The following is a 27,073-nucleotide window of genomic DNA, read 5'->3' on the forward strand; positions in this document are numbered from 1 at the left end:
TCCATGTTTTTAATACTAGTGGAAGAAAAGTAAGATGGCATTCAATTGTAAGGGTGTTTTTTTTTTGGGCTAGCGGATCCCGAAATCTTCTTGGCCTCCTGAATTAGTTAAAAGTGCTTTCTGTTACCCAGGGCAGGATATTTTGGTCCTATCGTTTGCGGGAATGAAGGCGGGCGGGCCTAAAAATAGCAGTGCCTGCCAGCGTGCTGGTTCCCCATCGTATTTCCTGCCATCTCAGAGGTCACTGATGTCCTTTTTGCAAGAGCTGGGAGGTGCATTCAATTCCAGACTGATGGGGTCTCGCAGGCAAAAAGGGCAGTGGGTTTCGCCTCTGTTGCTGGATTCTCCCAGGTGCAGGGCATCATCGATTGCACCCATGTGGCCATCGAGGCTCCGAGTGACCACCCAGTGCAATTCAACAGGAAAGGCTTCCACTCCCTCAACGTTCAACTGGTCTGTGACCACAACATGAACTCCCTGCATGTGTGTGCTTGTTTTCCTAGCAGCTGCCATGACTCCTTCATCCCCTGGCAGTCCAGGGTGCCACAGCTCTTTGTTCTACCCCCCAGACTCTGTGGATGGATTCTCGGGGACAAAGGATATCCTTTGGAGAGATTGCTACTCACTCCTTTACGAGACCCTAAGTCGAAGCCACAGAGGCACTACAACCAATGCAGTCTGTTCACAAGGACCATCGAGCAGTCCATCAGGCTTCTTGAGATGCATTTCTGGTGCCTGGACCAGTCAGGTGCTGCCCCACAGTACACTCCTGCAAGGGTCTCGTGCATTGTGGTGGTCTGCTGTACTCTCCATAACATGGCCCTCCAGAGAGGTGTGGACCTTGAAGGGGTGGATGAGGCTCTGGAATAACAGCTCACTGAGGAAGAGGGGGGTGGAGGAGGAAGCTGCAGAACAGAGAGGTGCCCTCGTTGTACAAGGAGGTGTCTGGGGTCTCGTGAGGATGCCACCAACGTCAGGGATCATCTGATCTAGGCATGCTTCAGCTGAGCCCTTCTAACCCAGGAGGAGGGCATCGTCTGGAACTCGCTTTGAACTGCCTGTGAGATCACTTCCATTGAATAGACAGCCTGGAATAAAGGCCTGCTTTGGTATAAAATTGAAACCCGACCTGGGCCCATCCTGACCACATCCAACCCGGGCCCGAGTCCTTTAATTTTTTTGCGCACCCGACCTGACGTGATCCGACTATCATAATAAAGTTAATGATATCAAACAGGTTATTGTGCTCTACCTTGTCCAAATGTTGTGATATGGTTCATCCGTTCCGGTAGCAGGCTATCCCTGCAGATGGAACTGTGGGGAATCTGAGCCTGATCCCGTCAACAGGAAGCAACGCCCGCACCCGCCCCCCAACTTTCGCACGTAAGCCAAGTTTGTGGCCAAGTTCATTGGAGTGATCGGGGTACAAACCTAGCGATTTCCTTACCCCCTCCCTTTTTTTAGTCAACACAGTTTTCGGAGGGTTATAGGGCTGTAGAGATTTGGAGTGGTGGGGGGGTGGAGGGCGGCGGGTGCAAAGCCAGGAAGATTTGAACATGAGCACCACAGAAGCCAATTATCATTTTCTTACTGCTATTCCTAAACTCAATTCAATACAGAGAGATTGTTCTGGAAGCTAAATTTCAGTGAAAGGAGAGATTGATTGGAAAAATGGCAGATCAGATAGCAGACTTTCCCAGTGCTGTTTGATTGTTAATGTGCAATACTACTGATTCCCGGTGCTGTCTGATTATTACTCTGCAGTACTGCAGATCTGCAGTACTGTTTGGTTGATAAATTCTGGTTGATCAGCATACACATAATGGCCAGCGCCTCGAATAGCCTACTAAGCAAAGAAAAATGTTAATGTTGACGAAGTATGTTGAACAGTTTCTAGCATTGACATTTAATACAATTTTATATAAAGGTTCGTATCACTTTTTTAAAAAAAAAATTCTTACCCTAGATTATTTCATGTCATGGGTGAATCTCAACCCTCCAAAGCTTTCAGAGTGTCCATCTATCCTTTGAGATCTTTGTAAGTGTTTATCTGGCAGTGCTACACTTTTATACACTGGACTGTCTTGTTCCTCTATAAGATTACAGTTCAGTCTTAGAAGAGATAAAACATCCCAGAAGCCCTGATTTGAAGTATTAAATTGCAAAACAAATAATCTAACAGCGGTAAAATACAGTTATGCATTTATTGAACATCTTTCTTCCAACTCCTTCAGTATATAAAATTAAAGATCCCAACTGGGGACGGCGCAGTGGTTAGCACCGCAGCCTCACAGCTCCAGCGACCGGGGTTCAATTCTGGGTACTGCCTGTGCGGAGCTTGCAAGTTCTCCCTGTGTCTGCGTGGGTTTTCCGGTTTCCTCCCATCACCAAAGACTTGCAGGTTGATAGGTAAATTGGCCATTATAAATTGTCCCTAGTATAGGTAGGTGGTAGGGGAATATAGAGACAGGTGGGGATATGGTAGGAATATGGGATGAGGATTAATAGAAATGGGTGGTTGATGGTCGGCACAGACTCGGTGGGCCGAAGGGCCTGTTTCAGTGCTGTATCTCTAAATAAAAAATAAATAAAATAAAACTCTAGGAGTCAAGGTTTTTGTAGATAACTTTCAAATACATACAGTATTTCACTTTTCTGTCAGAAATATCAGCCTGACTCTTCCGAGACTTTCAAACAACGTCTTGACTCATGATTTTTAAGCAGTTTTATGAGATTATCCATTTTCTCTCTACAAAGAAAGACTTGCTGTTCTCTAACACATTTCACAACCTCAGGACGACCCAAACCACTTTCCACCCAATGAAGGTCTTTGTGAATTGTAGTCACTGTTGTAAAGTAGGAAACGCAGCAGCCATTGCCCACACCAAGCTCCCACAAACAGCACTGTGATAAGAACCAGATAAAACAGAAACAAATCGTGTCAAACCATAGATTAAAAAGAAAACAAATAGCCTACTCCAGTGAAGCACCCAATAGGCAGTTAGGTGAACATTTGATTTAGTAGCCTCCGTTATGGGCCTGGCAAGTACGTAGCCTCCGTTACGGGCATAGCAAAAAAAGAAAAGAACAAAAGGTTTCATAAATTGTCATGTACAAAAAGAATAGAGTCAACAGTGGAAGGCTTAAGGGCAGTCCTCTGCTGGTCAATTGTCCTTCCAGCTACGCTGAAGTTCCTCTCACTGCTGCTACTGCTCACTGGAATGCAAAGTATACTTCTAGCCAGCCTGGCCAATTTAGGGTATGCAACACTGTGTTCCTTCCACCAGCCCAACAGATCACGCTCAGTTGCATCGCCAACACAGCAGGCCTCTATACTGTGTACTGCTGCCCTTCATCATTTGTGTCCACTTCTTCATGAACTTTCTCCCACTCGGCAAATTCGGTCACTGCTATTTTGACAGCTGTAGCTTTATCGTCAACCACTTTCGTTTCCTTCACAGGGTCTTCTATTTTAAAGTCTGCGCACTTCAGAACAAACTTCTTCCCTATCATGGTTGGACAACATTCACAGCTGATTAAATTTAGGCCAGAGAAATGTTGCTATCTTGTGCACATCATTTACTTCAACTTTCTTCAGAAGCCACTCTCTGTGCCATTACCTGACAACTGCTTGCATTGGAGTTTCTGAAGAAAGTGGCATACAGAGTTGTTTAAGTTTCTCAAACCACGGAATTACCAGGTTCAATGTAGGATACTGCTGTCCCCTGAGTTCCCTCTGAGCTTCATAAAATGGTCAGAGGAAATCAACCAAAAACTGCAAGACATCAGGGCAATATTTTCCAGCCTATAGTTTTCTCCACGCTGTTCCTGTTTCTTGTGCAGCTCATGATAAATATCTTGAATTGAATTCCGTGTCAGATACATAGTACTGTACCTAATTTCTCCCATTGGATTTACAGTTTTAGACAATTGTGCAGCAAGACCAGACTGTTTAACGTATGTCATCAAGGCTTTGGCATGATGTATAGTTTCTACAACATTCGGAGCTTCGGAAGCTTGTTCGTTTGGATCAAGTGAATGTTGAAGGACCGTGTTATATACGTGATCCTGACAATCCAGACGTCAATATGGTCTAAGAGCAAGCACTATTCGTGCCTTGATCTGTCACCCAGACTAATTTATTTAAATTTGCTGGGTTGAATCCAAAAGTATTCACTAGCAACTTTAAAATCTCACGCCTGATGTTATAGCCAGTTTTGGCGTCCTCCAGTGGAAACATTGCTGTTGTTGAAACTTTGGCATTAAGTTTAAAATCAACAGTGATGTAATAACAAGTTATCGACATATAATGGATTTTACGGTAGTCGTCTGTCCACATGTCAGTTGTCATTCCCACATTCACATCCTTCATTGTGTCAGTGTAATGAGAAATTAGTTGTTTTCTCTTTTTTCGGCCACATCACGACACCTTCTTGAAACTGTAGTTGGATTTGGTAACACACTTGACACTGATACTCGACAATATGTAGCACCCACATTGATAAGCTCTTGTGCTAGCTCAACAAACCCTTCACCAGCGACAGTTTGGAAAAGTCGAATATCCTTGCAACAGACTCACACATTTGTCTACAATTTCTGATTTCTTTTGAGCAGGTATTTTTTTTTTGCTCATCTGTACAAATGAAGTTAGGTCCGACTGACTTGGCCCTGCTGTGGGTCGAGTACAGCCTTTATCAGTGTGCCACTGCAAAGATGAATATCCCGTCTTTTTGCTGTCATATTTTAATAGAATTTGCATTGTACAAATCCACTTGAACTTTTACTATTACATCCCAAGGATGAATATTTTTTTAAAATATTCCACACATGGAATATATAATGATGCTGGTTTTGTATCCAAGGAGATGCATTTTCATATAGAAAAGGATTTTTCATAAGTTAACCAAGAAAGAAGTGAGAAAGCTTAAACTGTAACATCCACTTTCATGGCAGGGTACCAACAGATGTCCAGTATATCTCCTGTCAGCTGCTTGTTCCAAATCATTGATAACCTAAGAGAAAATTCATGCCAGCCTGATCCACAATTCCTGGCTGGTGGGAGGGAAAGAGGCCAATCCACATTTTCATGTGCAGTCATGTACTTCATGTTCCATAGCTGACACCAACTAAGTAGCTCATTTTTGAGTCTGGTGAACCAAATTAGGGCATTTCTGCAGGGAAGGTAAAATCGATTTGAAATGTCTCTTACTAACTTAAATTGAGTTATAAACGATTTACATTTTTTTAAAACATCTTGCACAGCTGGGCTGATTATTTCGTACTGAAGAGCTCCCTTAGTACCTCCCGTTGCCTTTAAACATTATGAAGTTCTAATGTTTGTACTGAAGAACGTGATGCTTATGGATTACTTAAATGAATTTAAAATGTAAAATGGGAAAAAAGTTTGCAAGAACATTAAATATCAGCCTCTTATTATTGTAAGAGTATTTCTGTTACACAAATAGATGCCTCCACCAAAAGTGAAAATGGCGTCTTGCAATGGCCAGTGTTCAGAGGTAAATTCTGCTGCCTCATCTTCATCTGCTTCGTCTCTGGTCTCTGGCTTAAGTCTGAAGAAAGCAAAAACTTTAGATTCTCATGTTCCAAGCCTCAAAAGAAAGCGTGCAGGTACAGTATTTTTCATATTGCTGTTAATTTCTCTTACATTAACTCAGCGGCCTATGTATTGATATGTGTCTGCTGGAAGTCTATATCTAGTTATTTTGAATGAAGTCAAGGCTGCCAATTTATTAACCTACGGGAAAAAACCTTCATCTTTTTAAAGGGAAAAATCATCCGCTTTTATAAATAACAATTTCTGCAAAAGGCTTGGGGAGAAACAGAAATGGTAAATTCAGTGGTTTTCATTGTAGAATTCGACAACCTTCTGTAGTGTTACACATGGGGCGTCAAGATCAAGTGCGGTATCCAGTTCAAGTGGGGTTCCAGGGCAGGAGATAATTGAATTGAACCAAGAAGACATAGGAAATGAAGGAGAGATGTGGAGGGGAGGAACTGGAGGAGAATGTGGGAGAGGAATTGAAAAAAAGAGCATGGGCTCATTGGCTCCATTGTGAATTAGATAGGCTCTGGTGAGGAGGATGAATTCTGGTCAAATAAATGATGCATTGTCGGGGTGGAGAAGTTGGTGGCTGTGTTCAGATGGGGTTATGGGCTCTGATCACCTAAGTGATGGTCTGTGTTGGTGGGTGGGAGGAGGGGGGAATTGGTTCGGAGATCTATTGATGTATGTGGGTTTTGACCACCAAAACAAAGGTAAATGTGAGAGGAGGTGTTGGCTGAAGAGTTGGGCTTGGGGGGTGGGATGGGGGTTTCCAATCAGCTGAGTAATGCTCAATAGGTGGAGGTTAGAACTGTAGACTCTGAAGTTTGGGCAGCTCATTGCATCTTGTTGGGGGAGGAGGCCATGTTTAGGGAGGTGAGTACAATATTTTTGCTCAGTGAAATGGAATCCACTTTGGAGTTGGGATACCTTTTTGAAATACTTTTGCTCTATGAAGAGGGATATTATTTGCTGGGATAAGAGATGGATTATCACAGAATTATCACTGCACAGAAGGAGGCCATTCAGCCCATCGTCTCCGCATAATCCCTGTCTTTACAGTAGGGGAACATTGGCAACTGGATACAATTCTAATTTTTATGTGCAGTGTGCGAGAGGTTTCTGCTATCAGAAATTCTGTCCGTCGGGCTCTCATTATGGAGGGGAGTGGGTGGCTGTAGGTTGTGAAGGGTTGCAGGGATGTGGGCATTACATGTGGATATGTGCTGTTAACTAGAGTTTATGCACAGTGGGGAATGGGGATGGAAGTTTGTCTCTGGGATGTGTGCTGTTTTAGTCGCCTTTCTCTCTCTCTCGTGTGAATGGTGGAATTTATGCTCTGTTGTGGGCACCCCCGCCACCCTGTCAGTTTTATGGGTTTACTTTGCAGGGTGTTGCTCCATTCTAGTATTTCTTCTTAGTGACGGTTGGGGTTGTTTGGTTCCAGATGCAATCTGGGTTAGAAAAGTGCCATGGCACCTAATTTTTTTTTTTAGAGATACAGCACTGAAACAGGCCCTTCGGCCCACCAAGTCTGTGCCGACCATCAACCACCCATTTATACTAATCCCATATTCCTACCACATCCCCACCTGTCCCTATATTTTCCCTACCACCTACCTATACTAGGGGCAATTTATAATGGCCAATTTACCTATTAACCTATTAATGTTTCCAATGGGCATGATGGTTGGCGTTTTTCTACTGGTTCAGCATATGCCTGTAATAGGGGTTTGGGCTCGTCATTTGCTAGCCAGTATTTGGGAGGAGGTACAATTATTGCTGAGTCTGTTGGGGCTGGGAATTCAAGCAGGGCATTCAGGCCCATGCTGAGAGGGACTGTTTGAAATATTACTGATTTGATTATGTCCTGCTGAGTTTTAAACTGTTTCCTGGTTTGCCACAAAGCTTGTTTGGCAGCTACTGTTTAAAATCAAAGTTTTTAATTAACTTTGCTTCCTGAATTATAATACAACTATTTGATTCTTCCTTGAGGCCCACAGTTGTGTTTTGTTGGCAGCCATTGCATTCAGACTGTACTCGTTGCCTTCCAGTAAGTTATAACAGTTTCTGGAAGATCACAATTGAATTTTTTTATGAGGCAAGGCCAATTGATTACTCCCTGAGGACCATGCTGACCAGAAAGTTTTGTTCTGTTAATTGCAGATTTTGTTTTCCCCTTATGAAACGGTACTGAGGGGATATATGGGAAAACAGCTGCACTGTACCCCATGTATTTGCAGGCTGCAGCTATCGGCATGGACTGCCTGGTTCGCTAATGTACTTGCACAATGTCCTTCACTCAGCTATTGAATGGTTAGAACACTCAGACTTTCACACTTGACTTGAAGAGCCTGCTGTGTAGGAAGCAAATTGGATGCTTTGTATATGCTGCTAAAACAGCAATATTAGGCTTAATTGGCAGATGCTGTTATCCGGGGTTAACCCCCTTGTATTGCACCTGCAGCAATTTCTAGACTATTGACAATATAAGCTATATTGGGTGTCTTGGTTCATAAGTCACTGAAAGCTAACATCCAGGTGCAGCAAGCAGTTAGGAAGGTAAATTATATGTTAGTCTTTATTGCAAGAGGATTTGAGTACAAGAGTAAAGAAATCTTGCTGCAATTATATGGAGCCTTAGTGAGACTGCACCTGGAGTATTGTGTACAGTTTTAGTCGTCTTACCCGAGGAATGATATACTTGCCACGGAGGGAGTGCAATGAAGGTTAATTAGGCTGATCCCTGGGATGGTGGGATTGTCCTGTGAGGAGAGATTGAGGAGACTGGCTCTGTATATTTTAGAGAAAAGAATGTGAGATGATCTCATTGAAGCATGCAAAATTCTTGGAGGGCTCGACAGGTTGGATGCAGGAAGAATGTTTCCCCTGGCTTAAAAGCTTTAGCAAATGGGTCACAATTAGTGGAAAGAGTGGAGCTCCTGACTCCAAATAGTTTAGTTTAGTTTAGAGATACAGCACTGAAACAGGCCCTTCGGCACACCGAGTCTGTGCCGACCATTAACCACCCATTTATACTAATCCTACACTAATCCCATATTCCTGTCACATCCCCACATATTTCCCTACCACCTACCTATACTAGGGGCAATTTATAATGGCCAATTAACCTATCAAATAGAAAGGATTGGATTTAATTTTCGGAGCTGAAGGTTAACTGTAACTATCAGTCTAACTCAGATGACATCAACTTCTGGCCATGTACCTAGATGGAAATAGTTTTGCATCTAGCTGACAAGTAAAAAGAACTCTTACAACTCAGACTGCTTAAACTGCAGCTCCTTGAAGTTCATTATTCAAGTCCATCTATTTTGGGCCAGAGGAAAATCCTTGTAGACAGAGATGGTCAGCAAAATAATATGGAAAGAGCTTTGTACATAATCATGTATGATCTTGCAATCCTTCACCTCTATTATCCAACTTGGTGGGGGTGGGGGGGGTCCCTAGCAATGGTTTCCCTTCCCAAACTTCCAACATCATCTCCCAGCAATCCATTTCTTCCCCCTCCACCTCCTCATCTATGTATCACTCCTACGAGACATTATCTGTAGAATTGAGTTAGCTTATACATTTACAGCTGAGTGTCATGAACATACCTCTCCACCATCTCTCTCGATCACATCACTACCTCTCTACTGTCACACTGCTTGTCCGACATCGTGCCTTAGCTGAACTCCAATCCGTGTCTTAACCTCTCCATTCTCAATTAAGACCCTTTTAAAACCCACATCTTTAATCAGGTTTGTGATCACCTCTGCAAATATCATCATTGGTTTGGTGAAATGCTTTGGGATGCTTTTCTGTACCAAAGGTGCAAGTTGTTATTTTGTCCTCTGATGCTATTTTCAGTGTTTTGAAACATATCCATTTACACTAGGGTTAAGGCATAAAATTACTTAACCTCACAATTTAAAAAGATAATTAACAGCTCCCCACACCCCCAAGAAGTTGCTTAATTATCTTAATTCTCCAAAATGAATTATTGGTCATTTGTATTTGTTTACTTTTATACAGGTGATGTTGAACCTTCTGGGGGAGATGCCATGGCCAAGCTGTGCATTGAATATGAGAGAGCAACTGAGAACACGAGAAAGAAACCTGTGAGTCTCCTCGATGCTTTAGAGCACAGTGAGCTAAAGACCGATGAAAGCATATTCCTAGGTGAAAAAAAGGTAGGATGAGTACCTGACTGAAATATCTTTGCAATGTTTTGTTATGTCACTGGTTCCCAATTAGAAGATGGCTGAATTTTATAGAGACCTCAACGTTAGGGACGGTGGCCTGGGGGGTATGAAGTTCGCTCTGGATGAGGCCCGCCACCAACCTTGACGCCGGCAGGGCCCATCCCGTTCTTGGCATCAACAGTGACCTCATGGCCCGCCGCTGCTTGGTAACGGGACCCCCATTAAAATATACAGATGGGCACCTACCATTCATCGACGTGCAGGCCGCAGCGATTCACGCAGCAGGTTGCGATCCTCATCTCAGCGGCTGGCACTGCCGCGCCTTCGAATCCCCGTCCGGGGAAGCGAGGCCCAACTCCTGTGGGGAGGGGAAGGAGTGAAATCTTCAGGTTGGGAGGGGAAAACCGCTCAGATTGTGGGATGGTGGGAAGGGGTTGAGGGTTAAATGTTCTGAAGGTGGGGGGTTAAAGTTCAGCATTTCCAAATACAGTTTTCCAGGAATATAGGTTATTTCATTTATGGTGGACTCATTGGGGAGGTGGGAGAGGGGATGCAAAGTTTGAATAAAATTTAATTTGTAATAGTGGTTTGCCAATAAGGGCTCTAAGTCCTTTAAAAATGGCACTTATGCATTGGTGCCGGACGCTGTTGCTGGGGATGGCCGCCCGCCCCCTCCACGTCATTGGGCGGCTGCCCCAGCCATGCTAATAAGCTGCTGCGTTAGGAATCACGGTGGCTCTGCAACGTGCGTCCCGAGTCTGCGGGCCGTCATCTTTATTGCCCACTGCCTATTTCAGCGATGGGTCTATAAGAATCTAGCCCAGCATTTTAAAATAATGGACTTGTCCTCACTTGCTTATACCAAAACCAGAGTGAATTTTATCAGGCTGCTTGAAACAGTGACTCACAATGAAGCATTGCCCTCTGGAAATGGGAAATAGAAGATGTTATTTGGTAATTTGTTGTTTTTTCTTGAATTGGATCAAGCTGGAAGGCACTTTAGCTGCTATGTGTAGCCAGATGTTGCACAGTGCTTCCCAAACACATTTTGCTTCAATTTCATAATCAAAACATATTTTCTCGTTATCTGGTAAGGGTGTTGGTTTAATCTGATGTCTGTGTTCCTATTGGTTTGTATACACTTGTCATGCAGGCCCCCACCTGCCAAGAATAAGGCACATTAATTTCGCCACATGAACGTTGATTTTTAAACTGTTACTGGAATAAAGAAAGAACTTATTTAAAAAAAAAAACAACAGACCCTTGACTGGAAAGATATTTGCATAGCAACAGACAGTATTTGGAAAGGACAAAGGGGCCACTCCCTGCTCCAATTTAATCCACAATGGACTTTTGATTACCAGGCACTGAGGGTGGAGGAACTCGCATTCCAGGTTGACTGCTAAGGTGACCGAATACACAAACAGACGTGGTCACACCCCATAGTCACATGACTAACCTGCTGGGCAACCTGAGTTTTTGAATTTGAACTTGCCATAGAGGATTTGAACTAAGAAAGCTGTTTGCTGCTGGACTAAAAAGACCTCTTGTGGCACCTTGCCATCACTGCCTCTCCTGTCTGCTCTCATCTCGTTCTCTCACCAACTATGGAATCCATTAAAGACATTTGAACCCCGAGAGAAAAAAGTTTCCTACAGTGAACAAGGTTTAAAAAGAACACTGGGCCCCAACGAAAAGCAAGGTCTACCTACAAGCAAGGACTACACTGAGCTCGTAGCACAGTAACAAAAACCCATCTTCAGAGATTGCATCAAACCTCTCCACTATTTTTCTTCTCTTTTCTGTCGTATCACGTATGCATGTTGGCGTGGGGCGCAGCGTGTATCCGTAGGCGTTAACCGAATTAGAGTTTAAGTTTTAATAAATTTCACTTTTCTTATTTAAACTTAAGCCTATTTGTGCTCATTTCTTTGTCTTATAATTAGAAAGCGGTGAACAAGGATTCACCAAGGGGGAGCTAAAACACAGTGTATTTAAAGCATAAGCTCTGTTAAGACCAAGTGAAGGTTGAGAAAGACACCTAGACACCTTTCTCACCTGGTCATAACAACTTACAACAATTTAATGAATCAAAAATGAAAATATATTGCCGTTCCTTCATCGTTGCTGGGTCAAAATCTTGAAATTCCCTCCCTAACAGCATTGTGGGATCACCTTCACCACACGAGCAGTTTAAGAAGACCGCTACCACCTTCTCGAAGGCAATTAAGGATGAACAATAAATGCTGGCCTTATCAGTGATGCCCATAACCCATGGGCTGTATTTTAAAGCCCCTTTGCCATCGGGAATGTTCACGGGGGGAAATAAAGATTGGTGTGGCAAGGCCGTGTGACGGCCACTTGGCGACGGGACTTCCATTTAAATATATAAATTAATTTACATACCTGATTTAATGAGGGTCCTGGCACCTTCTAAATCGCCGCACCGATCTTCATTTGGGCGGCCGACAGTGCTGCGCTTTTGAATCCCCGTTTGGGGAAACCTGGTGCAATTCCTGTGGGGAGGGGGAGAGAGGATTTTTTCTCTGTGCGCGAGGCAGGGAGCAAGGTTAAAATGATGCAGATTGGTCGGGGTGGGTGATGGCAAGGGGTAAAGGGTAAATTTGCCGAACTTTGGGGGGCGGAGAGAAGGCGCAAATTCTAAGTATTCACATTCTTTTGGGGGGAGGTGGCTGGGGGAGGGCACGAATGGCTGGAAATACCGTTGATGGGGTGTGAAAATGAATTTAATGATCAGTTATTTCGGGGGTTTTTTTTGGGTCATTGAACTGACCTGTGCCTTTAATTTTTAAAACTTCCATTAAGGGCTCTAAGCCCTTTAAAAATGGCGCTGGCACCTGCGCATTGGCACCGGACGCTGTTGCCTACGGTGGCTCGCCCGCCCTCTCCATGTCATCGTGGAGGGCGGGCGCTGCGGCCATGCAAATGAGCCACTGCGTTTGAAATCGCGGTGCCCATGTGGCGGGCCGGCCGAATTTTCTTGCGTCCACTGCCTACTTTGGCAGACTCTTAAAATCTAGCCCCATGAATGAATAAAAAGCCCATCTTTTTTCCCTATGAATATCCTAATCTGATCACTCCCATATCGTTTAATGTTCCTTGTTCTCCAGTGACAAACCAATACCCTTTTAGAAGAATTTATGGACTGTGCATCAACAGTCGTGCATAGTGGAGAATACCACATTCTAACCACCTTCTGCATGAAAAAAAATGTTTTCAATCCCCTTTAATTATTTTTCTTATTGTCTTAAATTTATGCCCAGTTCTTACTAGCTTGCCAACCACTTGAAAAAGTACATCATTATTTACTTTTTCGTGAACATTCATAATATTGAAGACCTTGATCATATCACCACTTAATCATCTTGGCTATGATGGGGAATAAAGGCTGTTATGTCTCAAGTCTCATCCGTGGTAATTCCTGATGGGACACTGCACCTTTTCCACAGCTTTCATACTTTTCCTATAATGGATTGTCCAAAGCTTTGTACAACATTCTGTGTTTTAGGGCGGCACAGTGGCGCAGTGGTTAGCACTGCAGCCTCACAGCTCCAGGGACCCGGGTTTGATTCTGGGTACTGCCTGTGTGGAGTTTGCAAGTTCTCCCTGTGTCTGCGTGGGTTTTCTCCGGGTGCTCCGGTTTCCTCCCACAAGCCAAAAGACTTGCAGGTTAATAGGTAAATTGGCCATTATAAATTGTCACTAGTATAGGTAGGTGGTAGGGAAATCTAGGGACAGGTGGGGATGTTTGGTAGGAATATGGGATTAGTGTAGGATTAGTATAAATGGGTGGTTGATGGTCGGCACAGACTCGGTGGGCCGAAGGGCCTGTTTCAGTGCTGTATCTCTAATCTAATCTAAACACTCCAACTTGGGGCTAAATAAGATCATAAGATCTCTTAAATAAGATTCAACAGCATCTTCTAAGTTTTGTATTTTAGATACCAGCTGAATGTTGTGGTACCTAGTTACACAGCAACGCTCATAGGTGTCTCAATTACATCTACAAGTCTTTTTTTTATTCTGATTTCCAAAATGTATTGCTTTACATTTTTGGCATTGAACTGCACCTGCCATTTAGCTGCCCATCCTGGTAGCCTATGTCCTCCTGCAGTTATGCACATTCCTTGCTATAATTTGTTATGCCATCATCCAATTTCAAAAGTGTTCTTTCAGTTCCTAAGTCCAGATCATTTATGTATCTAATTAAGAGTGGCCTCACACAGATCCCTGTAGAACATGATGTCTTTCCAGCCCCCTCAAAAAAAAATACCTTTCTCCCTAAACTTTGATTTCTGCCTTCCGGCCATCTCTCTCATTCTTGTAGCCATATTCCCTTAATTTTATGTATCTTTATCATCTTTGCCATAAGTGTCATGTAACACCCTATTAAATGGTTCTGAAGATGCATATAAATGAGTATTACTGAAAATGCAGACATGTTGTCGAAGCTTTTCATCTTGCACCCATCAGGACAATCGCAAGAATAACTGATATAAGGGAAAGCAACAACTTATTCTGCATGAAAAGAGAGTGCTAATTGATTGGCAAGTGAACTCTGATTGGTAGAGGCGTTGCCATGGAGAATGCACCAGTTTACGGTGACTGACAGTTAACTGTCAAGTGGGGCTCATTTAAATGGAGGGAGCAGAGCGCCCGCCACCTATGATTTAGAGGGAGGGGCCATCGCATCCCCGTCACCTGTACAGGCGCTGGCACCATTTTTTAAAGGGCTTCAAGCCCTTCAGGAGAGATTTAAATATTTAAAGGTGCCAGTGTCATTAGAAAAAAGTCAATAAAAGTTTTAATTTAACTTTGAATCCCCTCTCCCATCACCCCCCCCCACCCCACGCATCCCCCCAAAAAAAACACTTTTTGAACTTCCAAACTCTTCCCCCGCACCCCCCCACCCCTCCCCCCCCGAACTTCAGTATCTTCGATCCTCAACCCTTTCCCACCATCCCCACAACTAATAGGAATAGTTTTCCTCACTCCCCTCTTCCCCCGCCCTGATAATTTTATTCCTCCCCCTCTTCCCACCAGTGTCTTGCCTCAGAACTCCAAGGGTTCCAAAGGCGCATGAGTTACGGCCGGTTGGCCCTAAAATCGGCGTGAGACAGCCACCGTCAGCAGGTAAGTTCATTCACGTGTTAATTTATCTAATCTCAATATTTTAATGAAGGCCCCGCCGCTAAGCAGCTGGGGGACTGCACCAAGGCCTTGCCACCGCCGCTAATGTAAGGCGGTGCCTTCTCGGCGTCTGGCTCGTGGTGGACCGCTCCTGTCACGACCCAAGGCGTGGAGGGGCAGTAAAATTCAACCCTCTGTTTCTCTCCCCACTGATGTTGCCTAACCTTGATTAACTTGTTCTTAGTCTATAAAATGGGATTTAATAGTTATAGGGTAACAGGGTTATTTGAGAGCTCGGGGTGGTTATCCCTGCCCTTTTGCAAGTCGCTCCTGGCCCAGGTAAGGGTCCCGTGCTGAGAGTTACGAGCCATGGCCATCAGTGGAACCAGCAAATTTACGGTGGTGATGGCAGAAGAGCTAGAACCTCGAGGGACAAAGGCTGCTTACAGGTGGAGGATCTTTTGGGAAGAGGACTTGTGTTTCCTTTAAAGCGCACTTAAGGAGCGGGAGCCACCTTGTATACTTTCTAACCTAGTTGTATTGCTCATTTCTCATGAAAGTTTAAAAAATTGGAGGCTCTTATGAGCAACTGAAGAGGAAAGTGCAGGACCATGAAGCATGGAGAAATGAGCAAAGGACCTGTCTTTGGGCAGATCGCCACTACAGACTATTAGTTGACCAACAACTGAAGTAAGAAAAAAGGCCTATAACTTTTTAGCTTATCTTTGTCTCCCTCTTTGAAGAGCAGTGTCATATTGGCCACACTCCACTATAATTTTGGGAAAAGTGTAACCTGAAGTCGGGGACGGCGGCAGCGGACCTGGAAGGAGTCGGGAGTGGAATCAGACCTATAAAAGAAAGAGCGGGGCCCAAGACCCTTCACTAACCTGAAGTCTGGGGACGGCAGCAGTGGACTCTGACTGTTTCTGCACGCGCTGTATTTGGATTTAGTGTAAAAAAAGAACAGTGACATCACTGTAATGCTGTGCACTGATTGGTCGATGGGCAGCAGCTGTTATAACAGTGATTGATTGGAGTTTTAAAAAACGGTTCCTTTTAAATTAAAGCCCTAGGATAGCTACCTGTACATTTTTAGTATTTACTGGCTATACTGGTGCTGTTTGCGTGGAATAAGGCTGTAAGTTAAGTGTGGGTATTTTCGTTGGCTGAGAGCAGTGGAAGGTGCTCTTTAGTCTTTTTCTTTCTCAGACTCAAAGGTACGGGGGATAAACGTTGATTGTAAATAGCTGGTAAGATAGTACACAAGCAAGTCTTTTTTTTCATTGTAAAAGTAATGGGGCAGCTTGGTCAAGCGGAATGTACCTCCTGTGCAATGTGGGAAGCAGTGGACGTGCCATGTGACCTTGGCAAACATGCCTGCAGAAAGTGTCTCCGGTTGCAGAAGCTTGAGCGGCGGCTGGAGTCACTGTGGCGCATCCATGAGGTAGAGGACAACGTGGATGGCACGTATCAGGAGGTAGTCAAGCCGGTGCCTAGGCAAGCACAGTTGGGGGGGTGACTGGATAGCTGCCTGACAGACAAAGAAGTCAGGGCAGGTTGTACAGGAGTCCCCAGAGGACATCCCACTTTCTAACCGGTATTCAGTTCTGAGTACCGATGGGGGAGAGGGTTCCTCTGGAGAATGCACCGAAAGTCATGACCGGAATGTCATGGCTGACTCAGCTGTGCTGGAATGGAGAAAAAGGGACAAGAGGGCAATAATGGTCGGGGATTCTATGGTTAGAGGAACAGATAGGCGTTTCTGTGGTCGCAGACGTGATTCCAGGATGGTATGTTGCCTCCCTGGTGCAAGGGTCTTGGATATCACTGAGCGGCTACAAAGTATTCTGGAGGGTGAGGGTGCACAGCTGGAGGTCGTGGTCCACGTTGGCACCAATGACATAGGTAGAAAGAGGGATGAGGTCCTACAAAAAGAATTTAGGGAGCTAGACAGCAGATTAAAAAGTAGGACCTCAAAGGTTGTAATTTCTGGGTTTCTTCTGGTGCCACAGGCTAGTGAGTATATGAATAGGAGGTTGGAGCAGATGAATGCATGGCTGGGGACATGGTGCAGGAGGGAGGGCTTTAGATTCTTGGATCACTGGGCCTGTTTCTGGCCAAGGTGGGATCTGCACCCGAACCAGAATGGGACTAGCTTCCTTGCTGGGAGGTTTGCTCGTGCTGTTGGGGGGGTTTAAACTAATTTGGCAGGGGGATGGGATACAGAGTGGAAGTACAGTAGGGGTGATGTACAATCAAATGTAAATGTGAAGCTTAGTCAGTCCAGAGGATAGAGTAAATGTAGACCTGTTAAGGCTCAGGCAAATAATGCAGGGCTGGATTGTATCTATTGTAATGCAAGGAGTCTTAGTAGTAAGGCAGATGAATCGAGGGCGTTGATTAACACATAGGAATATGATATTATTGCTATCACTGAGATATGGTTGAGGGAAGGCAGGACTGGCAGCTTAATATCCCAGGGTATAGAATCATTAGACATGATGAGGGGGTGGGGTAAAGGAGGAGGTGGCATTGCACTGTTGATTAAGGAGTCAATTACTGCAGTAAGGAGGGATGATATCCTAGAAGGTTCCTCTAATCAGGCCATATGGGTAGAACTTAAAAACAAAAAGGGGTAATCACTTGGCTGGGAGTGTACTACAGGCCTCCAAACAGTCGGGCAGTAGTTGAGGAGCAGATATGTAGACAAATCTCGGAGGTGCAAAAATAATAGGGTAATAATAATAGGGAATTTCAACTTCCCCTATATTTGAGGGGATAGTCTTAGTGCAAAAAGCTTAAAGGGGGCGGAATTCTTCAAGTGCATTCAGGAGAGCTTTTTGAGCCAGCACATAGAGAGTCCTACAAGAGGTGGGGTGGTACTGGACTTAATCCTAGGGAATGAAGCCGGACAAGTGGTAGAAGTGGCAGTGGGAGAGCATTTCGGGGATAGTGACCATAACTCTAAGATTTAAGGTTGTTATGGAAAAGGACATAGAGGGACCGGAAATAAGAGTACTGAATTGGGGGAAGGCAGATTTCAATATGATAAAACAGGATCTGGCCAAAGTGAACTGGGAGCAGCTTCTTATAGGAAAGTCTACATCAGACCAGTGGTAGTCATTTAGAAGGGAAATTGTGAGGGTTCAGGTGCAGCATCTTCCTGTAAAGGTGAAGAGTAGGACCAACAGGTCAAGGGAACCCCGGATGTCATGGGATATAGAGGATTGGATAAGGGAAAAAAAGTTGTGTTGCAGATTCAGCGCTGAAAATAGCGGAGGCCCTAGAGGAGTATAGAAAGTGTAGGGGAGTACTTAAAAAGGTAATTTGGAGAGCTAAGAGGGGGCATGAAAAATCACTGGCAGACAAGATAAAGGAAAATCCCAAGGCATTTTATAAGTATGTTAGGGACAAGAGGATAACCAGGGAAAAAGTGGGGCCCATTAGGGATCGTAGAGGCAATCTGTGTGTGGAGCCGGAGAACATAGGGAGGTTTTGAACGATTACTTTTCATCGGTGTTCACTATGGAGAGGGACCATGTAGGTGTAGTGATCAGGGAGGGGGATTGTGATATACTTGATCAAATTAGCATTGTAAAGGAGGAAGTATTGACTGTATTAGCGGACTTAAAGATGGATAAATCCCCAGGCCCAGATGAGATGTATCCCAGGCAGCTACGTGAGGCAAGGGAGGAGATAGCAGGGGCGCTGACACAAATTCTCAGATCCTCTCTGGCCACAGGAGAGTTACCAGAGGATAGGAGGACAGCGAATGTGATGCCATTATTCAAGAAGAGTAGCAGGGATAAACCAGGTAATTACAGGGCGGTGAGTCTAACTTCAGTGGTCGGGAAATTATTGGAAAAAATTCTGAAAGACAGGATTAATCTCCACTTGGAGAGGCAGGGATTAATCAGGGATAGTCAGCATGGCTTTGTCAGGGGGAGATCGTGTCTAACAAATTTGATTGAATTTTTCGAGGCGGTAACTAGATGTGTAGATGAGGGTAAAGCAATTGATGTAGTCTACATGGACTTCAGTAAGGCTTTTGATAAGGTCCCGCATGGGAATTTGGTTAAGAAAGTAAAGGCCCATGGGTTCCAGGGTAATTTGGCAAATTAGATTCAAATTTGGCTTAGTGGAAGGAGGCAGAGGGTGATGATAGAGGGTTGTTTTTGCGAGTGGAAGCCTGTGACCAGTGGAGTATCGCAGGGATCGGTGCTGGGACCCTTAATGTTTGTAGTGTACATTAATGACTTAGACGTGAATATAGGAGGTATGATCAGTAAGTTTGCAGATGACATGAAAATTGATGGTGTCGTAAATATTTTTATTTTATTTAGAGATACAGCACTGAAACAGGCCCTTCGGCCCACCGAGTCTGTGCCGACCAACAACCACCCATTTATACTGACCCTACAGTAATCCCATATTCTCTATCACCTCCCTACACTAGGGGCAATTTACAAGGCCAATTTACCTATCACCTGCAAGTCTTTTGGATGTGGGAGGAAACCGGAGCACCCGACAAAAACCCATGCAGACACAGGGAGAACTTGCAAACTCCGCACAGGCAGTACCCAGAATCGAACCCGGGTCCCTGGAGCTGTGAGGCTGCGGTGCTAACCACTGCGCCACTGTGCCGCCCATGATAGTGAGGAGAAAAGCCTTAGACTACAGGACAATATAGATGGGCTGGTAAGATGGGCAGAGCAGTGGCAAATGGAGTTTAATCCTAAGAAGTGTGAGGTGATGCACTTTGGGAGATCTAACAAGGCAATGGAATATACAATGGATGGTAGGACCCTAGGAAGTACAGAGGGTCAGAGGGACCTTGGTGTACTTGTCCATAGATCACTGAAGGCAGCAGCACAGGTAGATAAGGTGGTTAGGAAGACATATGGGATATTTGCATTTATTAGCCGAGGCATGGAATATAAGAGCAGGGAGGTTATGATGGAGTTGTATAAAACGCTGGTTAGGCCACAGATGGAGTACTGTGTACAGTTCTGGTTACCACACAATAGGAAGGATGTGATTGCAATGGAGAGCGTGCAGAGGAGATACATCAGGATGTTGCCTAGGCTGGAGCATTTCAGTTATGAGGACAGACTGGATAGGCTGGGGTTGTTTTCCTGGAGCGGAGAAGGCTGAGGGAGGACCTATGTGGTAAACAAAATTATGAGGGGCAATGATAGGATAGATAGTTAGAAACTTTTTCCCTTAGCGGAGAGGTCAATGACTAGGGGGCATAGATTTAAGATAAGGGGCAGAAGGTTTAGAGGGGAGTTGAGGAGAAATTTTTTTCACCCAGAGGGTGATTGGAATCTGGAACACACTGCCTGAAGAGGTGGTACAGGCAGGAGCACTTATGACGTTCAATAAATATTTAGATGAACACATGAAATGCCATAACATACAAGGCTACGGGCCAAGTGCGGGGAAATGGGATTAGTTAGAATGGGCGCTTGATGGTTGGTGCAGGCGCTTTGCGCTTTCTATGCTGTAAAACTCTATGACTCTATCTTCTATTTATTTGCTTAATTTCCATTAGGATCGTCATATGTAAACTCAGTTCTCAGTAATTTATTTACTGTAATTCTTAAATTCTTTGCTTTTCTCTCTCTGAATAATCTCTCGGTTTTCTGCTATTTCAACATCCACCTCTTCTATGAAAACTGACTCAGTATTTCTGTCATTTGCTCATACTCCACAAGCTTGCCTCCTTCATTTTTAATGGCTCTCCCTCCATCTTATCTTACTACAAATGTGTCCATAAATTTTGTAATTAACCATCTCTATACTTCTAGTTCAATTATCTTTCATATTCCTCTTGACTTTTCTGATCTCTTTTTGTAGCTTCTGTATACTTTACGTTTGTCCTGGCTTTATCTATTATCTGCCTTCAAGTTCTAAATGCTGTTTCAAATTTGATTTAGTCATTCATGGACCTCAGCATTCAATACATTTCTTTTTTTATTTCCTTACTAGAACATACAAGATTTCTATCCTTTTCATCTCCTGTTTAACTATTTACTATTGCTAATCTACAATTTTGTTTGCCAGTTATTTTCTTCCATTTAATTGGGCAAAGTCTTATTTTTAATCTTGAAACAATTACTTTTTGTAGTCAAGTGCTGTGACTGACTATATTGTGGTTACTTTTTTTTTTCTCAAATATTTCCCTGGACGCGTTGCAAAGCAACACCTCCCTTCTCACCACAAATGTTCTCCAAAACCTAGTCTATGTATAATAAAAATTTCCTACAATTAGAAATCTTTAATTTGTCAAGAGATTTCATCCTCCCTGTGTAATGTTAGATTGAACCCTCCCCCATAGCTTTATTTAATTACCACATGAGCTCTATTCTGTTGACTGGCACATCAGCATAGCTCACTGTTCTCTAGAATTGTTCCCAGTACCCCTTACAGTGGCACCAGGGAGTTAACATGTCATTTGGGACTCATGTTTGTGGTTACAGAGGCGACTGTCTATTCCTCCCTATTACTGTAATTCTACAGTTAACTCTTTTCACCATCCCCAAACTTGAGTAGGCACTTGAACCATGGAATTGCTCATATTTTTGCTCCCAAGTTGCCATCTGTACCTGTGTCATAAGCATAAAGTGCTGAGTAGAGTCATAGTTATTTACAGCAAAGAAGGAGGCCATTCACCCCATCGAGTCCATGCCAGCTCTCCATGGAGCAAACCAGTCAGTCCTGCGCCCCTGCTTGATCCCTGTAGCCCTCTAAGTTTATTTCCGTCAAGTGGCCATCCAATTTCCTTTTGAAATCATTGCTCGTCTCTACTTTCACCACCCTTGTGAGCAGTAAGTTCCAGGTCACCTGCTGCATAAAAAAGTTCTTCTTCACATTCCCCCTGCATCTCTTATCCAAAACCTTCGATCTCTCAGTTTTTTTAATCAGCCTTTTATGTGGTACTTTATCAAATGCTTTCTTTTACAATCCATACAGACAACCTTCACCACATTCCCTTCATCAGTCTTTTCATCAAAAAATTCAATTAGATTAGTCAAACATGATCTCCCTTTAACAAATCCTTTCTGGCTTTCCTTAATTAACTCAAACCTCTCCAAGTGCCTGTTGAATTTTTTTTCCTGATTATTATCTTTAAAATCTTATCCACCTCTGATGTTAAACTAACTGGCCTGTAGTTGCTAGGACTGTCCTTACACCCTTTCTTGAATAAGGGTGTCACATTTTCCACTCTACAATCCTCAGGCACCTCCCTTGTATCCAGGGAAGATTGAAAGATTATGCCAAGCCCCTCTGCTATCTCCCCCCTGACTTCCTTTACCTACCAGACAGTTTCAGACCCCAACAGTTTCTTCCACTGCCTGTACCCGTCGTCCTCACACCCACAGTGGTCATCCACTTCATTTCCTTTGGCTGTCGATCCATGAGATGAGCACCTGCTCCATTATGTACTCCTGGAACTCATCCTGCTCTCCTAGAATTGTAGAATAGTGCAGCACGGATGGAAGCCATTTGTCCACGAGGTTTGCGCTGACTCTTTCAAAGAGAAATCCACTTCGTCCCACTTCCCATCTCTCTTGCCCCATATCCTGCAATTCTTTTCTCCTTCAGCATATTGGAAATAGTGGGAAACCAAGAGTGTTAACAAGAGTGAGGAACTTGAGCTAATTAATTTTTTTTTAAATGGAGAAATTAATCCCCAGGACCTGTTGGTCCACATCCTAGGGTTTTAAAAGAAATGGCTGCAGAGATCGTGGTTGCATTGATTTTGATTTTTCAGGATTCCCTAGATTCTAGGATGGTCCCCATGGATTGCAAGATAGCAAATGTAGCCCTGCTGTTCAATAAAAGAGGGAGACACAAAACAGGCTAACTGGCCTGTGGTTCCCAGACATCAGAAGAAGGGAAATGCTACAATCTTTTATAAAGGATTTGGTAACCAGGCAATTGCAAAGTCATAATGAGTCAATATGGTTTTATGAAAGGAAAATGCTGTTTGACAAAGTTGAGTTTTTTGAGCTTGTAAATAGCAGGATATATCAGGAGAAACCAGTGGATGCAATATATTTAGCTTTTCAGAAGACACTCTAAGGTGCTACATAAGTTTGTTACTCAAGATTCGGGCTCATGGGATTGGGAGTAATAGCATGGATTAGTGGGAACAATCAGGTCATTTTTGGCATGGTGCAGCTAATAGAGTGCTGCAGAATCGGTGCTTGGGCCTCAGCTATTTACAATCTCTATCAATGGCTTGGGTGAGGGGACAAAGTTTGCTGGTGATAGAAAGCTAGATGGGAAAATAAGCTGTGAGGAGGACGCAAAGAGGTTTCAAAGGGATATAGACCAGTTAAGTGAGTTGGCAAGAAGGTAGCAGATGGAATGTAATGTGGGGAAGTCTGAAATTATCCACTTTGGTAGGAAGAATGGAAAAGCAGAATCTTTTTGAGAAGGTGAGAGACAAGTAACTGTTAAGATTCAGAGGGATTTGGGTGTCTTTGTACATGAATCGAAGAATGTTAACATGCAGGTACAGCAAGCAACAAAGAAGGTAAATGGTATGTTAGCTCTTTTTGCAAGGGGGTTACATAAGAATATAAGAAATAGGAGCAGCAGTAGGTGAGCCATAGCAGTACCATTCAATATAATCTTTGACTCCTCAAGGACATTCTTTCTAGCGCTATAATATTTTCCTTAATCAAAACTGTTAACCCGCCTCTTGTTTTCTTTCCCTATCCTTCCTGAGTACTTTGTACCAGGCATATTGAGCATCCAATTCTCCCCTTTTATGGTCCAGATCTCTATTGTTATTGCTATATCATATTCTCACATGGCTATTTGTGCCTGCAGCTCACCAACTTAATTAAGCAGACTTTGTGCATTTCCACACATGCACTCGAAACCTGTTCATATTTTAAGTGATCCCACCCAATTCTGTATTACTTCATACGGTGCAGACTACAACACAGGACAGGCTATTTGGCCCAACCAATCCATCTTGGTGCTTATCCTCTGCATGAGTCCTAATCAGACATACCCACCCAGATTTCATATCCCATTATTCTCTTAACTGAAAGTAATTTCAAGCCAACTACACTTAGCAGCAAACTCCAGTCCAGGTCAAATTCTGTACTTGGCTGCCTTCTCACTTTGCTGGCTTCTCAATTGTACAGTCTGCTACAGTGCTTTTGAAACAGTGTAGCATAGATAGGGTCACCTATCTTGTGTGACAGATTAATGTTCACTGTCTCAGTGCTAAGCTCTTTTTTCATCTTGTTGCCTCCTTTCAGCAAACTTACTGTCAGTGCCTCACTCAGTCAGGTTCTCAACTCCTGATCCTGCAGTTTTGACTATTTTTTGAGTTGCATGCATTACTTTTTAACCTTTTATTTTTCTTTAACCAGTCCAGGCTCATGTCAACAGTGGACAAAGTAGATAGCAGGAAAGCCACTGTAGAATGATGGTATGATGAGACCATTGCGCTTATAATATGGCTTTTGTGCAGGATTGGGTGTCAGTCTCACGAATCTGTTTTCTTAAAACAACTGCTGAGGTGTTGGAAGCTTACCAGATTTAATTTTCAAATCGGACGTCATTCCTCCAAATCTATACGCAATTTTTATGTCTAGTACCGTTTAAGCCAGATCTTCCCACTGAATATTACAGAAACAAATGTGATTGGTAAGCCATGCAGTTGAAAGGAAAAAAAAAACTAAAAATCTGAAACAAAATTAGAAAATGCTGGAAAAACGCCACAGATCCATCAGTATCTGTAGCGATGATTTAAGTTTTCAGGTGGATCATTCGTCAGGATTGCTGATCAAGCAGTTGAGTGCTGTTCTAAAAACCTTGGACCATTTTTACCAATGCTCATGGTAAAGCCTGGCTACCCAACCAAATCTGACTACATGTGTCTGGTTCAGGTTGGGTCTATATTTTATGTCTAGCATTCGGGCTTGGGTCGGGTCAGGCTGGACTGTACTGTTTAGCTTTGACAGTCTTGGTGCCACTTGTCAAGTCCACTTATGTGACAATCCCAATATAAATACATATTATGTATTAAAACTTAAGTGTGCCATTTTTAAAGCAAACTTTTCACTGTTATGATTTAAAAAATAATTTAAATGTGGGAGCACATGTTTTATTTTTCCAGACTGCTTTTAAGTCTGGAAATTTTTGTGAATTGCAGTTCTAAGGCAATTGTATTTAAAATGACTTCAGAGTATGAAATTCAAGAACACAAATGAGAGGCTGTCTTCTCTGCCCAAAGGAAACTTAGGAGTAGATTGTAAGGTCCATTCATATTTCAGTTATATTGGCTGCCAAAATGGTATGAAATTTTCTGGATGATTTGAGTAACAGTCATGTGAGTTAAAATTAGCCTCTAAAGGAATACTAATATCTCATTTTATACATAACAGATGCTTAAAATATAATTTATGAACTTGTTTGTTTTAACATTGCAAGTACAGACTTGGAAAAATAGCTGTCGGGCCCTGCCCAGACCACCCTGGTTGTATGCATGTTGATGATTTGTCTTAACTTAAAAAAACAGAAATTTTCAAGAATTCGATCTACCCGGTCCCTACCACAGAATTCCATGATGGGATTGTTTATGTAGAAAGTCACGTTGTAGCTGTTGTGTGATGTACATCTGGAAAGCTGCCACATTATGATTGAAAGCGAGTGCTATTCACCATATCAATGGATCTTGCGGACAAAATCTATGAGGAATTATGAAATAAGCCAAAACACAAGATCCAATTTACTTAATTCTCATTACTGAGTGGGTGAGAGACTAACTTACACTCAAGTTATCTTAGTTTTGATAATCCAGTGTTTCAAATGAAAATGCATAGAACCAATATTTATTGTATAGTCTAGACATTAATTGGCATTGTGCATGCTTTTTTTTCTCTCGTATATATGGGGGAGTGGTTGTTGAATAATCACCACTGGCCATACAAGTATAAATTCTAAATCTTCTGCTGTAATGAATTAAAACACCTTGGCATATTAATCTGCTGTTACAGTCTATATTAGTCAACCTAATAGCTTGTGTTCCTTGAATGAAGTATTCCTCTGATCCCAAAGTGCTGATGTTCCCTTCCATGGGAGTGAATAGAGAGTTGGCCATCTCTAGAAACTTCGGTTTATGTCAAAACCATTTTGAAGACATTAAACAGTGTAGCATTATTAATGCAATATTTTCCCATCAAATGTAGATAATTTCAAACCAGCTATATTGGCTGTAGAAGTAATGTTGATTGATTTTCAAAAGCAAGCCTTTGCCCCATTACTTGCCAACTTATTGTTTCACAGTAGCGGACAAGTAACTTTGCAGAGAGAAAAACCATCTATGAGCTTCGCTATTAAAAAAAAAAGTATATCAAACCACGTATGCATAGGAATAGACTGGATGTTGGGTGGTTCTTTTCCCAGAGAGTATAGAGCCTCTGGAATACATTGTCAGCTGATGTGGTGGGTGCTGACTTTCTCAGGGGCTTCAAGAGGGAGCTCGATCAGTTCCTTACTGTGAGAAAGATTGCTTCATATAGAAGGTAAGTTTCTTTACAGGTAACATGAGGTCCATGTAATCTCCTGGACAGGTTTTCGACTGCCAGGGCAGCAGAGCATTGGAGAGAAAATTTACTGAGTTTTTCCCCCATATTGGCCCAGGGTTTTTATGTTTTTTGCCACTCCTAGTAGATTTAGGTACGAGTTAGGGAGAGGGAAGGAGTGTTTAACCATGATGGTCCAGCTATCTTGGTGTGGGGAGTCTTGATGGGCCATATAGTCTTCCAGCGTCATTTCCATAAGTTTGTAAGCTAGAAATTTCCCTCTGTCTAATCAAATTGTACAGGGACCTGAACGCAACAAATGCTATAAGTACCACCTTCCTCAATATTGTAGACGAAGAAGTAAGTAGCAGATGATCTAAAACAGACCAAAGATGGTTATGCTCTCTGACAGCACCATGTCTGGGTTCCTGAACTGTCTGCTAATGCAAGAGTAATGTGGGTGGCTCATCCTCACACTTGTTGAGTTATCTTGTCTACCTTAGGCACCCTAGCAGAGCTTGGGAACTCTCTGACACAGTACTACTGATGTAGATTTCCCAATTACACTACTAATTGCCGTTCCCATTAGCTGGTGGTAT

At 43.2% G+C, this 27,073-nt stretch overlaps 1 protein-coding gene across 5 annotated transcripts in view; it reads left to right on the plus strand.

Annotated features, from left to right (window-relative positions):
- The window catches only part of rtel1 (regulator of telomere elongation helicase 1), a 141,610-nt gene that overhangs the window by 74,426 nt on the left and 40,111 nt on the right, over nucleotides 1-27,073 (plus strand). For all 5 annotated transcript variants that reach the window (XM_068048226.1, XM_068048223.1, XM_068048224.1 and 2 more), the window contains exons 26-27: nucleotides 5,466-5,628; nucleotides 9,599-9,756. In XM_068048226.1, coding sequence (XP_067904327.1) covers nucleotides 5,466-5,628; nucleotides 9,599-9,756 — 321 coding nt within the window. The remainder of the gene's footprint in view (nucleotides 1-5,465; nucleotides 5,629-9,598; nucleotides 9,757-27,073) is intronic.

This window comes from Heterodontus francisci, chromosome 16, assembly GCF_036365525.1.
Source record: "Heterodontus francisci isolate sHetFra1 chromosome 16, sHetFra1.hap1, whole genome shotgun sequence".
Lineage (NCBI taxonomy): Eukaryota > Metazoa > Chordata > Chondrichthyes > Heterodontiformes > Heterodontidae > Heterodontus > Heterodontus francisci.